The following is a 12,510-nucleotide window of genomic DNA, read 5'->3' on the forward strand; positions in this document are numbered from 1 at the left end:
TTTCTTATGTCATAAGTACTGTATATTGTAGTATATTGTTGATAAGTAATGTAGTTTTGTGCTCATCATTCAATGTGTATTGTATATGTTTTTGCTTTTTTTAATCTTATTGTTTTTACTACTGTAAGCTGCTGTACAGTCCAGTAAAACTTCCCAGCCTGAGTGAGAAATGATTCTGTCGGTCCGTCAGAATCTCAGACATTATCTGAATCCACAAGGTTTGAATTCCCCTTGTTTAACGTGCCGGCTCATTTCAAGTCTGCAATTCCAATAGCTTAACCAACTGATATAAACATGTAAGTTTCCCATTACTCAGCTGGACTTCTCTTACGAGGATCATATGACTGACCGGACTTAACCTGACAGGATAGAAATTGTATCAGTGCCATTCAGGTTTCATCGATTATCCCTGGTGATTGAAAGTTCAAGATTTGAACTTTTCATCTTGATTTTCTTTAATAAATTTGGCAAGATAAGAAAAGGACAAATTAAACCTAAGCAATTTGAATACATTCAATAATGGACACCTGATTTGAGAGGAATTCAGATCACAACTCTGTCTATGTGTCACGTTTCCCTGTTCTGTTGTTTCTGCATTGCCATGTTAACCTTGATTTCTTCTACCCAGAGTGAAGAGGAAAGAAAAGTACATCAAGAAATAGAGCCTAAGTGATGGATAATCAAGACAAGGGAGGAGGTAAAGGAGGAGGAGGAGGAGGGCAGACAAAAGACAAACAGAAAGCTGAGGATGTCGACGATGTAGAAAAAAAGACTAAAGACAAGCAAAACAAGTTGGAGAAGGAGAGCAATGGAGAGGTAAAGAAACACAACCGTCGTCACATGAGGAACGGCTGGGCTGTGAAGGAACGTCTGGTCATCAACGTGTCGGGGATGCGTTATGAGACCCAGCTCCGCACCCTCGCCCAGTTCCCGGACTCCCTGCTGGGTGACCCCCTGCGTCGCAGTCGCTACTTTGACCCTACACGGAATGAACTCTTCCTGGATAGAAGCCGTGTCTGCTTCGACGCCATCCTGTACTTCTACCAGTCAGGCGGGAGGCTACGGAGGCCTGCCAACGTCCCTCTGGACATGTTCCTGGAGGAGCTGCGCTTCTATGAGCTCGGAGAAGAGATCATCGACCACTACAAAGCGGATGAAGGATTCCCCAAAGAGGAGGAGAGGCCCTTACCCACCAATGAATTGCAGCGTCGCCTCTGGATGCTGTTTGAGTATCCGGAGTCCTCCAGTGGAGCTCGGATCATCGCCATCATCAGTGTCATGGTCATTGTGATCTCCATTCTTATCTTCTGCCTGGAGACTCTGCCTGAGTTCAGGTTGGAGAAGGAACAGAGGGAGGTGAGGATACATACATGGCACTGACACAGAGAAGGATTCACAAGGCTGCAGATGGAGGGTTTGTATGGAAACAACCAGATCAGTGGAGGTAGCTGACAGGGTGCAAAAAGAACAGAGGTTAACACTGTGAGGAACTGATGAGGTGAACGTAGAAGGACAACATGTGCTGACAGGTGTCACTTTGCCAAACATAAACCAGCTCTTGAAGCATGAGGTGGAAACATCTTGATCTCTCAACACTGAGGGGAAAATGGAAAGTAAAACTGACAGATGATTAGAAACATCAAAGATCGAGGGAAGGGAAAGCAAAGGCAGCCGATGGAGAGGAGAAAGGCGAGGGCGAGGTTTCCTGAGATTATTTTGGACTTCTCGTTAAATCTGATCCACTCAAATTGATGGAAAGGAATGAAGGAGATGAGGAGGGCAGTTAAACCGCTGGTGGAAAAACCAGAGTAAGGAAAGACGAGAGCAGACAGAGCAGCAGGCTGGATGGTGGTTTACATTGTAGAGATGATATGTCGGCCTTGTCGGCCACTCAGGGACGTCTGCCAGAGCCAAGAAACACATTCAGGTGGAGTGGATACATCTAAAGTACTGAGAAGAGAGAGAGAGAGTGGAAGGATTTAGAGGTAAAGAAGCTAGTGTGAAGGGAAGGAAAGAAGATGAGCTTGTCTCACGTTACCCCCTGGAGATCTAAAGGGCTATATATAGAGGAAGGACAACCCTAAGAGCACATCAACACATAAACGCACGTCTGTATTAATAAACGCTATGACTCATAGGCTACACACTGAAAACAGCATGGAAACGAGGCTCGCAGATCAACTTTTCTGATGACGACCGCTAAAATCAAATTAGCCTCGCACTTGCTCCTGTAGCCTGGAGATGAGAGGCGCATTCTGGAGGTCAGGGCAGCAGAAGTGACACCGCGGCAGCAACTCGTTGGATTTACGTTCCCCCATCACCACCAACACTGCTCCGTTTCTCCCATACATAGATAGAGAGATATGCTCATGTGATCGGAGCATTTGACACTTTTGGAACGCTACATAAACAAAACCAAACCTGCATGCAAAGCCGTCCCCACGCAATCACTCACTCATCAGATGGTGGTGAAAATCTAGCCAACCAGATTAGTTTTGTTAGATTCTGTTGCATGCATGTTGGTGGTTCTCTAAGACAAGTTATATGCTTTAAATCACAAAAAACTATTGGGACAGGTTTTGACATGTTGACTAATTTGATTTCTGCCATCAACCCAATACAATGGAGGTTAATGAGATATTGTTTTTGCCCAAAGTATCTAAAAAAACAGTTAGATTAAGCATCCACAGCCTTGCAGCAGGCTGTATTGGGGCACTTTGGTGCTTTGAGCTAAATGCTAACTTGAGAATGCTAACATGCTGATTTTTTAGCAGGTTTAACGTTTACCATGTAAACCATATTACAATAGTTCAATGTGTTAACATCATAGAATGTATATAAAGGTGGACAACATGCCAACACAATTTTTCCCCAAAGATGGTTTCATTTTAGGTAGTTCTTATCACATTGCTTCATGTTCAAGTGTTCGTTTTTCTGATCTGAAATTCTAATTTCCGAAATTTTATAAGTAATTTGATATTACAAAAAGAGGGTGTGACATCATCATTGACAGCAATGAAAGCCAATCAGTGTGCTGGCATTCAGTGGCACTGCTCGCGATTGGTCGGATGGGTTTATGGACAGGAACTTGATACAGCAGAAATCACTACTGTGCAGACTCTGGCTCCAAATGACATCACTAGCGCAAGATGGCAGCAGACATATCTGGGATATATAGGCTTCATCTTTCTACAGTGGGAGTATGTGGCAATGTGTCGTCCTTCTTTCTATATAGTCAGTGGTTAGCATGCTAACATTTGCTAGTAAGTGCTAAACACAAAGGAAAGATAAGGCTGATGTGATTTTTTAAGGTGCTCTGTACGACATTCAGAGCATACCTATAATTCAGGGGTTGTCTGCACATGGCTCTTAACATGGAGGTGGCTGAGCTGGTGGCTAGAAGCTAACAGTGCTAACAGCGTGAACAGTGTTAACAACAGCAACAGTGCTGACAGATTCCCCGGAGTGTGTGCGTTATGTTTCTGCACTGCCACCACCATGCCAACCATGATGGTGGTTACCGCCATATGAGCGCAATACAGAGTGGTGGTGATTAGCACTTGCTAGCCAGTGGGACACATACACAGGGACTCACATGCACTAACATGCATGTGCAGCCAGACTGGCTATCAAAGAACAGCGAGGCTTGGATTACAACACACACAGAGGGAGCATGACTTCACTCTCTGCTCCGGACGCCATTACGCCACTATACATTTACATAGCAAATAGTTGTTTGCTGCTATATTAATCTTGTTGTAAAGCTCTTTTAAAGGTCCAGTGTGTAGAATTCAGTGGCATCTAGCGGTGCGACCGCAGAGCTGAAAACTTTTCCCTGTGCCAGGAGGATGTAAGAGAACTATGTTGGTTGAGGCGAAAACACAAATGGCTCCATCATGGGTCAGTATGAATTGTCCATAATCGGCAACCATAGAACAACATGGTGAGCTCCGTGGAAGAGGACCATATGTATCCATATGTAGATGTAGTAAACAGCTCATTCTAAGGTATCGATAAACATAGAGATTCTTATTTTAAGGTGTTCATAAACTAATGAAAACTTAGTATGAATATTATATAGGCTGCAATTTCTGCTATTATATCCCCCTAAATCCTACACACTTGACTTTTAATCTCGAGGTGGAGATCTCAAAACCTCTACGAAGTAAGAACTAATGATCTTAATGGCTACTTTGCACTCATCACATGCAAAAATATGCAGTCAACCTGATCTGAGCTGTGTTAGTCTTCACTTTGAAAATATGACAAACAGTTTGGTTGGTGTAAAGACACATGAAGACATGAGGCTAATGGTGAGAGAGAAACATATAAACATCTAAATGAATACTTGTAGTTCTGGGGACAATATGTGTGCAAGGCCACCAGGAGCTCAGAGTAACTCTATCTAACTTGCTGAAAGACATTAATGCCCAGCCATTTCAAACCCACATCTACTTCCCAGAAAAAAACAAGCAACCATGTTAAATGAAGTGTCAGATGCTCCGGCCATGCCGATGTCTGGGGTGTAACGCGACCCAGCGTCATATGAACTTAATGTTTTTTTGTGTGCGTTTAAATATAGAGAAACTGATTTATATAAAAGTCGGTGAGGAAAAATAAAGCCGGTGGAGTGAAAATGGAGAGGAGAGAAAAGTTAGCACCGTATCACTGATCTCACAGGCTTGATCAGATCCTTATGACAGGTGTCATACTCTAAATATGCTGAGTGCAAACTTTCGGAATAATTGCTACTTCTCACTTATCCTCTGTCCTTGTTTCCTCACTGTTTACTCTCCTGTGAACATTGTCTCCATGGTGATATTTATTATAGACTTACCTTTCCCCTTATTCTCATGTCTCCTTCCAGCTCATGTTTGATAAAGAGCAGATGGTAGAATATACGTGGTCTGCTTTGATATCTGTAATCTTTGAATGCAACTGTAACCACTTTTCCTTCATCCTTTGTTTTACAGCAATCCGCCACCATACCTCACCCCACTATAGCCAACGAAACCATCTCGGTCCCACCTGGCATGACTACCTTCCAGGATCCCTTCTTCATCGTAGAGACGGTCTGCATCATCTGGTTCTCCTTTGAGCTCATCGTGCGCTTCACCTGTGCTCCGAGCAAGGTGCACTTTTTCAAAGACGTCATGAACACCATCGACTTCTTCGCCATCATTCCCTATTTTGTCACCCTGGGCACGGAGCTGACCAAGGACAAAGATGCGCAGCCGTCCGTGTCTCTGGCACTCATCAGGGTCATCAGGCTGGTGAGGGTCTTCAGGATCTTCAAGCTCTCTCGTCACTCCAAGGGCCTCCAGATCCTGGGCCAGACGCTGAAGGCCAGCCTCAGAGAGCTGGCCCTGCTCATCTTCTTCCTCTTCATTGGAGTCATACTCTTTTCTAGTGCCGTCTACTTTGCAGAGGTGGACAGTCCTAACACGTCGTTCACCAGCATCCCTGAGGCATTCTGGTGGGCTGTGGTATCCATGACAACAGTCGGCTATGGGGACATGTACCCGGAGACGGTCGGGGGGAAGCTGGTGGGCTCCATGTGCGCCATCGCCGGCGTGCTCACCATTTCTCTGCCCGTGCCTGTCATTGTGTCCAACTTCAGCTATTTCTACCACCGTGAGATGGAGTGTGAGGACACGACAGAGTACAACCACGTCGCCACATCGCTCTGGGACAAAGAGGACGATGAAGAGGGGGAAGATGAGGAAGGAGATGACGAGGGGCATGAACACATGGGAGATTATGTGCCCTTGTATGGGCAGGACAGCAGGGGTATCTGCCCACCGCTCAATGGGACTATCCTGGCAGGGCTTTGTGCCGGACAGGAAGCTGGTCATCAGAGAGGGATAAACTTTTACCTCAAAGAACCTCTGGTCACTCAGGTTTGACAGAGAGCAGGGCAGACATTTAATGCTGCCTCACTTCAAGAAGAAGAGAGTGCAACGATGGAAAGATTCTGGCAGAATGATACAGGAGACTTGGACTGATATAAGCTCTACTTTGTTACTTTTGTGACTTTTGCATGTTTTTGCATGATGATATTTGACTCATTGATTTACAGCAAGAATCTATTTTCTTAATAAATAAATAAAAACTCTGCAGGTCATTAGACAAAATTTACTGCTGTGTTAAAGACATGTCCAGGCGTTATCCTCTATCCAGCTCAATTAAAAAAAACATTCTACCTGCTGCCAGTAGTGTCCCCAGAACTTTTTCAAAGGGGTGGCCAGATGGGGCCACTGAAAATCTTGGGGGTGGAACAATAAAACCAAAAGCCATAAATGAATTTCAATGCTGTCAAGGCTAAAACTATGTCAATATGGAGAGTTATGGAAAGGCAGTAATTAGCTGATGTGCAGGGACTAAAACTAGCACAGTTTACATTTTGAGTCACACAACAATCCTGTTATAATGTTTTATCTATCTGTATGTGTTCGGCAATAGGCTGGTTGTCCTTTTCCTTAAAAAGGAAACATACTGCTTTCATTCAAAGGAGCACATTGATTGTAAGGAACAAAACATTTACTGGGAACACGCCTTCTGAGGTTTAGGGGAGACTCGTGGGTACCCATACAACCCATTTTCATTCAGGTACCTCGAGATGAGAGTTCAAGGGAACCCCTGAAAATGGCCATGCCAAAATTTAGCCTAAGTCTGTAGCATTAAGCCTCCTTCCCGACAAGCTCTGCCGACACGGTTGGCACCAATGGATGCCTTAGATTGTCTTGTTTCACGAGACACCATTAGGGTAGCTTAAAAAATGAGCACAGCTATTAAAGACGGTAACATTGGCCGCCAATTATTTTTCAAGGGTGGCCTACAATTTATCAGGGAGGCAAGAAAAATAAGTTTAACCTGGTTATAAAAGTTCCATGTAATGACTCCTTTTATGGGTCCATAATTTACCTAATAGTTTCCTGATAAGTTTCCTGGAAACTACAATGTAAATTGGTATTTCACTGAAAGAAAACTTTGATTTACATATAGATTTGGGCTCGCCTGTGGACAATTGTAACATTTCTTCATGTTCAGTTTTACTGCTGTATGCTGACTAAAACACTATCTCGGTTACAATGGCAAGTCATTGGAATGTATTTGCTGGAGAGTGCCCACAGAACACTGTTTTTATGCCCATATAATCAATACTGAACACTCCTTGCAAAGAAACGACCTAGAGAATTAATAAGAAGTGATTAAGAAATTACGGACCGCCACCGCCTTTGTTTGGCTAAACAAAAGAGTCGTTACTTGAAAGGCAGCTTAAAAATCTTCCTTACTGCGCAGCAGATGGAATATGTTTTATCCTGGCTGGATAGTGGAATATTTGAGGGACCTGGAAATGTCTTTAAAACAGAGCAAAGTGTTGTTAAATAACCTTTGTGGTGCCCGTCTGCAAAAATCTCAAATGTGAAAAGGACATTACATCACCAAAAGTCAATATAAACTACAAACAGGGACATCAGTTGTGCAATCCATGTAATGACTGTTTACTGATGTCACTGTTGCAGTAATGTGACTGACTGAAGTGTTGCATGCAAGAAATCTGTTCACTGCACATTTATCTGATGGTGTTAAGTGAACCGCAGTGGCACTAACCACTGCTGTTTACACACTGTAGGAGCTAAATGTACAGTGAGTGTTGCAGGTGTTGATGCCCTGTACTCGTCAGAGTTATGGCAGAAATGCGGCTCTGTAATCTCGTGCTGACGTTGACAACAAAGAGATCGCTCATCGGCTGCCGGCGGTGTAGACAGAGTTCATGTAGCTGGTCCAAATCCAGTTTGCATGTTACACACAGCAGTGTAATAGATACAGCCTGGAGAGGTGTGTGGAGAAAGCTGACATCAGGTCAGAGACAGTATAGCTCAAAGCCAGCTGACATTTCTACAGTGTCTGGAGCAACACTGTACTCTGATGGTCCGATAGTGGTGGTACTTTAACCTTCCACGGTTTTGTCATCACGTCGATGAGACCTTCGCCCTCACTTAGCTCTCTGTCTCACACCGCACAGAGTAGATGTGTTATTTAACATTAATAATAAACATTTACCCTCTGTTTGTTTGAGAGGTGGCTATAAAAAGTTTGCAGTTTCCATCAGCTGATTCACAATCAGTAGCTCAGTCATTGGCTATTTGGCTACCAGCTGACTATTAACACCAAATCACATTCATGCGCAGCCTTTGGCACCTCTTGGTTATTTTTATATGCTTCTGCCAACTCCACCACCCCCACCTCCTCCTTATGTGTCAAGCCTTCATATTTCTGATTTCACTAAGAACTAATGTTAATGTATATGTTTATTAGGAGGGGGTCATTTCTTCCATCAGAGTCCTCATTGCTGCTCGGATACTTTGAGAGCTCCCACAAAAAGCAGGGCATAACTTTGCCAAATATAAGCTTTTATTTTGTTAAAAACGGTCAGTTATTTGACTGAAATGTTGCCTACAATGAATTCCAGCTGTGACACGAGTTCATTGCTGAATTATTCCAAAATTGCACGGATACTTCTGAGACCAGTCTTGTGAAGTAATCCTTCTTAATGCTGTCCGTGTGTCTGCTCTAGGGGTGGCACGAAATCAGATTTTCACTACATGATTATCATGGCCTAAAGAGTTCACAATATTAACCTAATATCTGTAGAAAATGTGTAAATACTACCACTAATAATGATGCTATCATCTTTAATTGTATTTGTTGTGCGTTTTGTCTATTCTTTGGCAAATGAATTACACTCTAAATACGAGTGTACAGAGGTGGAGAGTTTGTATAACTGTACAAAATTGTACAGAAAGAGCAATTACACTTAATGGATAGAGAAAAGCAACATGATTTGCAGGAGGGAGACAAAACGGGAATGGAAGAAATATTTAAGAGGCGGTGGATTGTTTACACAATGTGATCATACACGTATGATTAACATGATATAAAAATTTCATTTTTAATATCAGGGTTATCTTTAATATCAGTATACTGTTCCTCACAGAGGTGGGAGATATGAAAATACATTATATACGACTGTGATGAAGCATCTTCCTTTTATAGGTGATTCATTCAAATTTATCTTCAAACAATTTCTCAATGGAAGTTCTAGAAATGTTTGTATATTATGATTTAACATATACTGTTACTACAAATGTATCATGGTCAAATATTTTATCCATGTTATTGACACCATTTGATCCCTTTCCTCCTGAATACAAACAATAAGTTCACAGATTCCAGCAGAACTAAAGACCTTTGAGGTAATCATGATGTGGATGATGTTTATTTAGCCATATCTTGTCATTAATATAAGTATGTGGAAAATAGTGAGAATGTGTTTGTCACCGTTTCCATTCATTGTAATTGACATAACTTCAAGTTGTCTGTAGCCATTAAGAAACCTTTTTTAAAAGAAGGCGAATGTTTAACTTTTTTTTGTATAGAATTATACTCTAAAAACGTAGTGGTAACATAAGATACTTTTCTAAGTTGTTTAGACTGTGTGAATGTTGTGTAACCTGCGTATATTGTGAGGACAGATGTGGCTGTGTATATGTACATAGTATATATATATATATATATGAGTCTTATTATTTAATAAAGATCATATGCAGTCACTCATGTCATGGATTTCTGAATTCCTTCCACATGACTCACTGTGCAGTGACTCACGGAGAATGCGATGATGTGTGCTCAAATGTAAACAACGTTTTAAAAGCATCACGAGGCATTCATACAGTATTATTAGAGCAAGGGTGATGCACACTGGAGGCTGCACATCTCAGTATTACGAAGAGAAAAGCTATAGTGTGGTACAGATTTTGTACGTCTGCATGTTGCACTGTGCTGCATGTGATGAGTGATCCTGCCTCTAGATGTCAGACTGTGTATTTTAAAACCGGGACATCTGTCTCACTTCTGCAGCCACTGGTTTTAATTTACACTAATGGTACATGAAAGATTTCAGAGTAACCATAAGCAACATTTTTCCTCTTGAAATGATAATATTCATCTTTGCCATATGATCCAGATGACTTAAGTTATGCTGTTTTCATTCCATGCGATCCACAAAAAGAATTATTCTTGACTTATTGTACCAAACTGGTAGCAGATCAAACTTCTCATGTGATTGCATCAGGTGTTTCACATCAAGCCAGTACTATTCTGTTAAAAAATAATATTGCTATTCAATACTTTGTTATTTAGTGGATTTAACTCTAACTGAAGACTAAAACTGAAAACAGCTCTAAAGCTTGTTACTTAGTTATTTGTCATTAACGTATTTAATCTAGTGTTGAAACTATAAATCTATTAATCCATTAGTTAAAGCTACATCATGCAGGGTTTTCCTTAAAAACAATGTATAGATTCATACAGTAGCAATTCCTCTTAACTATCACTTATGAGACACAAGAAGTGTGTGGCTTGGAATTTTTCTGCTCAGACTTTGCCCCATTTACTTTTTATTTTCTGTGTTCAGGACATTTACAGGCGTGTACCCCCACAGCGCTCAGGTGAGGTTGGGTTTTGTAAAAGGTAGCAACCAGCTACCAGCGGAAAAATCCCAACATATATAGCGAGGCACGATGCCAAACGAGAGTGAATCTGGGATCGACTTTTACTTTCACTTTTGCTGGAGACCGTGTTTACAAACTCTAACTGACAAACCTGCATACCTTTAATCAAGAGAAAGGCAACTATTGTGATAATCAATCAATTGTTTAATTTATTTTTCAAGTAGGAATGTCAAGTATTTGATGGTTTCAGCATCTTAAATCTGATGATTTGCTGCTTTTTCTCTGATTTATATTGTTTAAAATTGTATATCTTTTTACTATTTTCACATATTTAATCAACCAAATGATTAACTGATTAATCAAGAAAAATAATTGTCAGGTGGATTGGTAAAGTGTTTGTATTAGCCCTTGATAAATTACATTATTAGATTGCTGAGAGGCTTGGAGCTTACATTAACCTGGTGCTACCTTAAAGGGGAACACCACCTAAATTAAGAATTCCAATATGTTATTTCCACCGTCTAGGAAAGTTCAATTAATATTTGTGAACATGAGCTACTCTCTCGCAAAGCCAGAAACCAAAGAAGTAAGTCTCAAACTTGTGACGTCACGGAGTATAAAGTCCGGAGCTGCTCCATATACAGTGAATAGGAGACTGATTTTGTGGACCCACAGAATGTTTGTTTTCTTTGTTATACCCAAAGTAGCTTGAATGTATTGTTGTGTTCTCAGTTCTGAAACAGAAAATGTGCCCATATACTCAGAACATTCCTCCTGGAGCTCTCAGTGTCAACATCTTAATTCATTGTCTACGGAGCAGCTCCAGACTGCAAACCCTGACATCACAGATTTGAGTTTTAGCACTCTTGTTTTGGGGTTTGGGAAAGACTATTTGGACCGTCTCAGATTATAGGAATAACATGTATGAGTTTTGAAAATGGGAATAGCTCCTCTGTAATCCTAAAAACAATAGTTATTCAAGTTGTATTTAAACTGAAACGACTAAAATGAAAAAAAGCCTTCATAGATGCGCTAAAAAAGTTATCCTGTTTCCAGTTTTTAACACATTTTTTCCACGTTATGTTTGCGCATATTACAACATTTCAAAGTAAGTTTCTTCATCTCAGTTTTGTCTTTATCTGTGACTTATTTAGCTTGAGGTCCAGTAAATGAATCCTTCGCGAGTTCAGTTAAACTTCAGGGATGGAAATGTCTAAAAACTGAGATAATTAACACCACAAACTTTCACTGTTTGGCAAAGATGATAATGAAAGACTCTAGAATATGTTTGAGTTGAGCTAAAGTAAAGAAAACAGACCGAGTTTGGAGCAGATGATGCTCCTCATAACCCCCAGCCCACACACGCATGCACACACTCTCCTCTCGATGACGATGGCTGCAGTGATTAAATTCCTGACCCCCTTGTCGCCTCAGATGGTGTGATATCCTCATGTCATGTGTCGGAGCTTTCTCTCATGCTACAGGACAGATTAGTGCTCCATTCCAAAGACACCATCAACCACGAACATCATCACAAATGAACTGAATGAACTGAAATTCTCGTATTTCCAGACAAACCTCAACACACTGTCAGATTTCAACTGATTTTCTGGTGACCTGCAGCATTTCACCTTTTCCCTCCACAGAACTCAGCTCTCCTCTGTGACGTGCAGGGACCCGAAGCTAACGTCAGTCCTGCTTGCAATTACCCACAGCGCCCTTATGCTGTCTGGGAAGAATGAAAAGGATTGACGTCTTTCTGGCCATCTGCCGCCCTCCGATTCCTCTCCCATCCCTCACTCACTCCTGCCTCGCCCATCTCTAACTCTTCTTTGAGAGGATTAAGTGTGTTGGTATCTCTGTGTGTCTTTGTCTCATCAATGTGTGTGCGTGTAACGTGTCCATGTGTGTCTGTTGCAACTTTTCCATCCAGTAATATCTTTGTCTACGGGATTGTTCCTGCGTCTTTAGTCACCAAACACTGACGCGTGTC

The 12,510-nt window shown here is 41.6% G+C and overlaps 2 protein-coding genes across 2 annotated transcripts in view; one reads left to right on the plus strand and one right to left on the minus strand.

Moving 5' to 3' along the window:
• hsd17b14 (hydroxysteroid (17-beta) dehydrogenase 14) overlaps positions 1-12,510 on the minus strand; it is a 44,245-nt gene that overhangs the window by 8,314 nt on the left and 23,421 nt on the right. The window lies entirely within an intron of this gene.
• On the plus strand, positions 655-5,958 carry kcna7 (potassium voltage-gated channel, shaker-related subfamily, member 7). The gene is made up of 2 exons (XM_050070025.1): positions 655-1,356; positions 4,974-5,958. The coding sequence occupies exons 1-2, from the start codon at positions 673-675 to the stop codon at positions 5,904-5,906; spliced, it is 1,617 nt and encodes a 538-aa protein (XP_049925982.1). The 5' UTR covers positions 655-672; the 3' UTR covers positions 5,907-5,958.

The sequence above is a fragment of the Epinephelus moara genome, chromosome 18 (assembly GCF_006386435.1).
Source record: "Epinephelus moara isolate mb chromosome 18, YSFRI_EMoa_1.0, whole genome shotgun sequence".
NCBI lineage: Eukaryota > Metazoa > Chordata > Actinopteri > Perciformes > Serranidae > Epinephelus > Epinephelus moara.

Bases quoted from the DNA above. Each gene is read 5' to 3' on its own strand.
- kcna7 (XM_050070025.1), top strand. From the start codon at position 673: ATGGATAATCAAGACAAGGGAGGAGGTAAAGGAGGAGGAGGAGGAGGG. The intron at 1,357-4,973 runs GTGAGGATACAT...TTTGTTTTACAG, and splicing joins TGGAGAAGGAACAGAGGGAG to CAATCCGCCACCATACCTCA.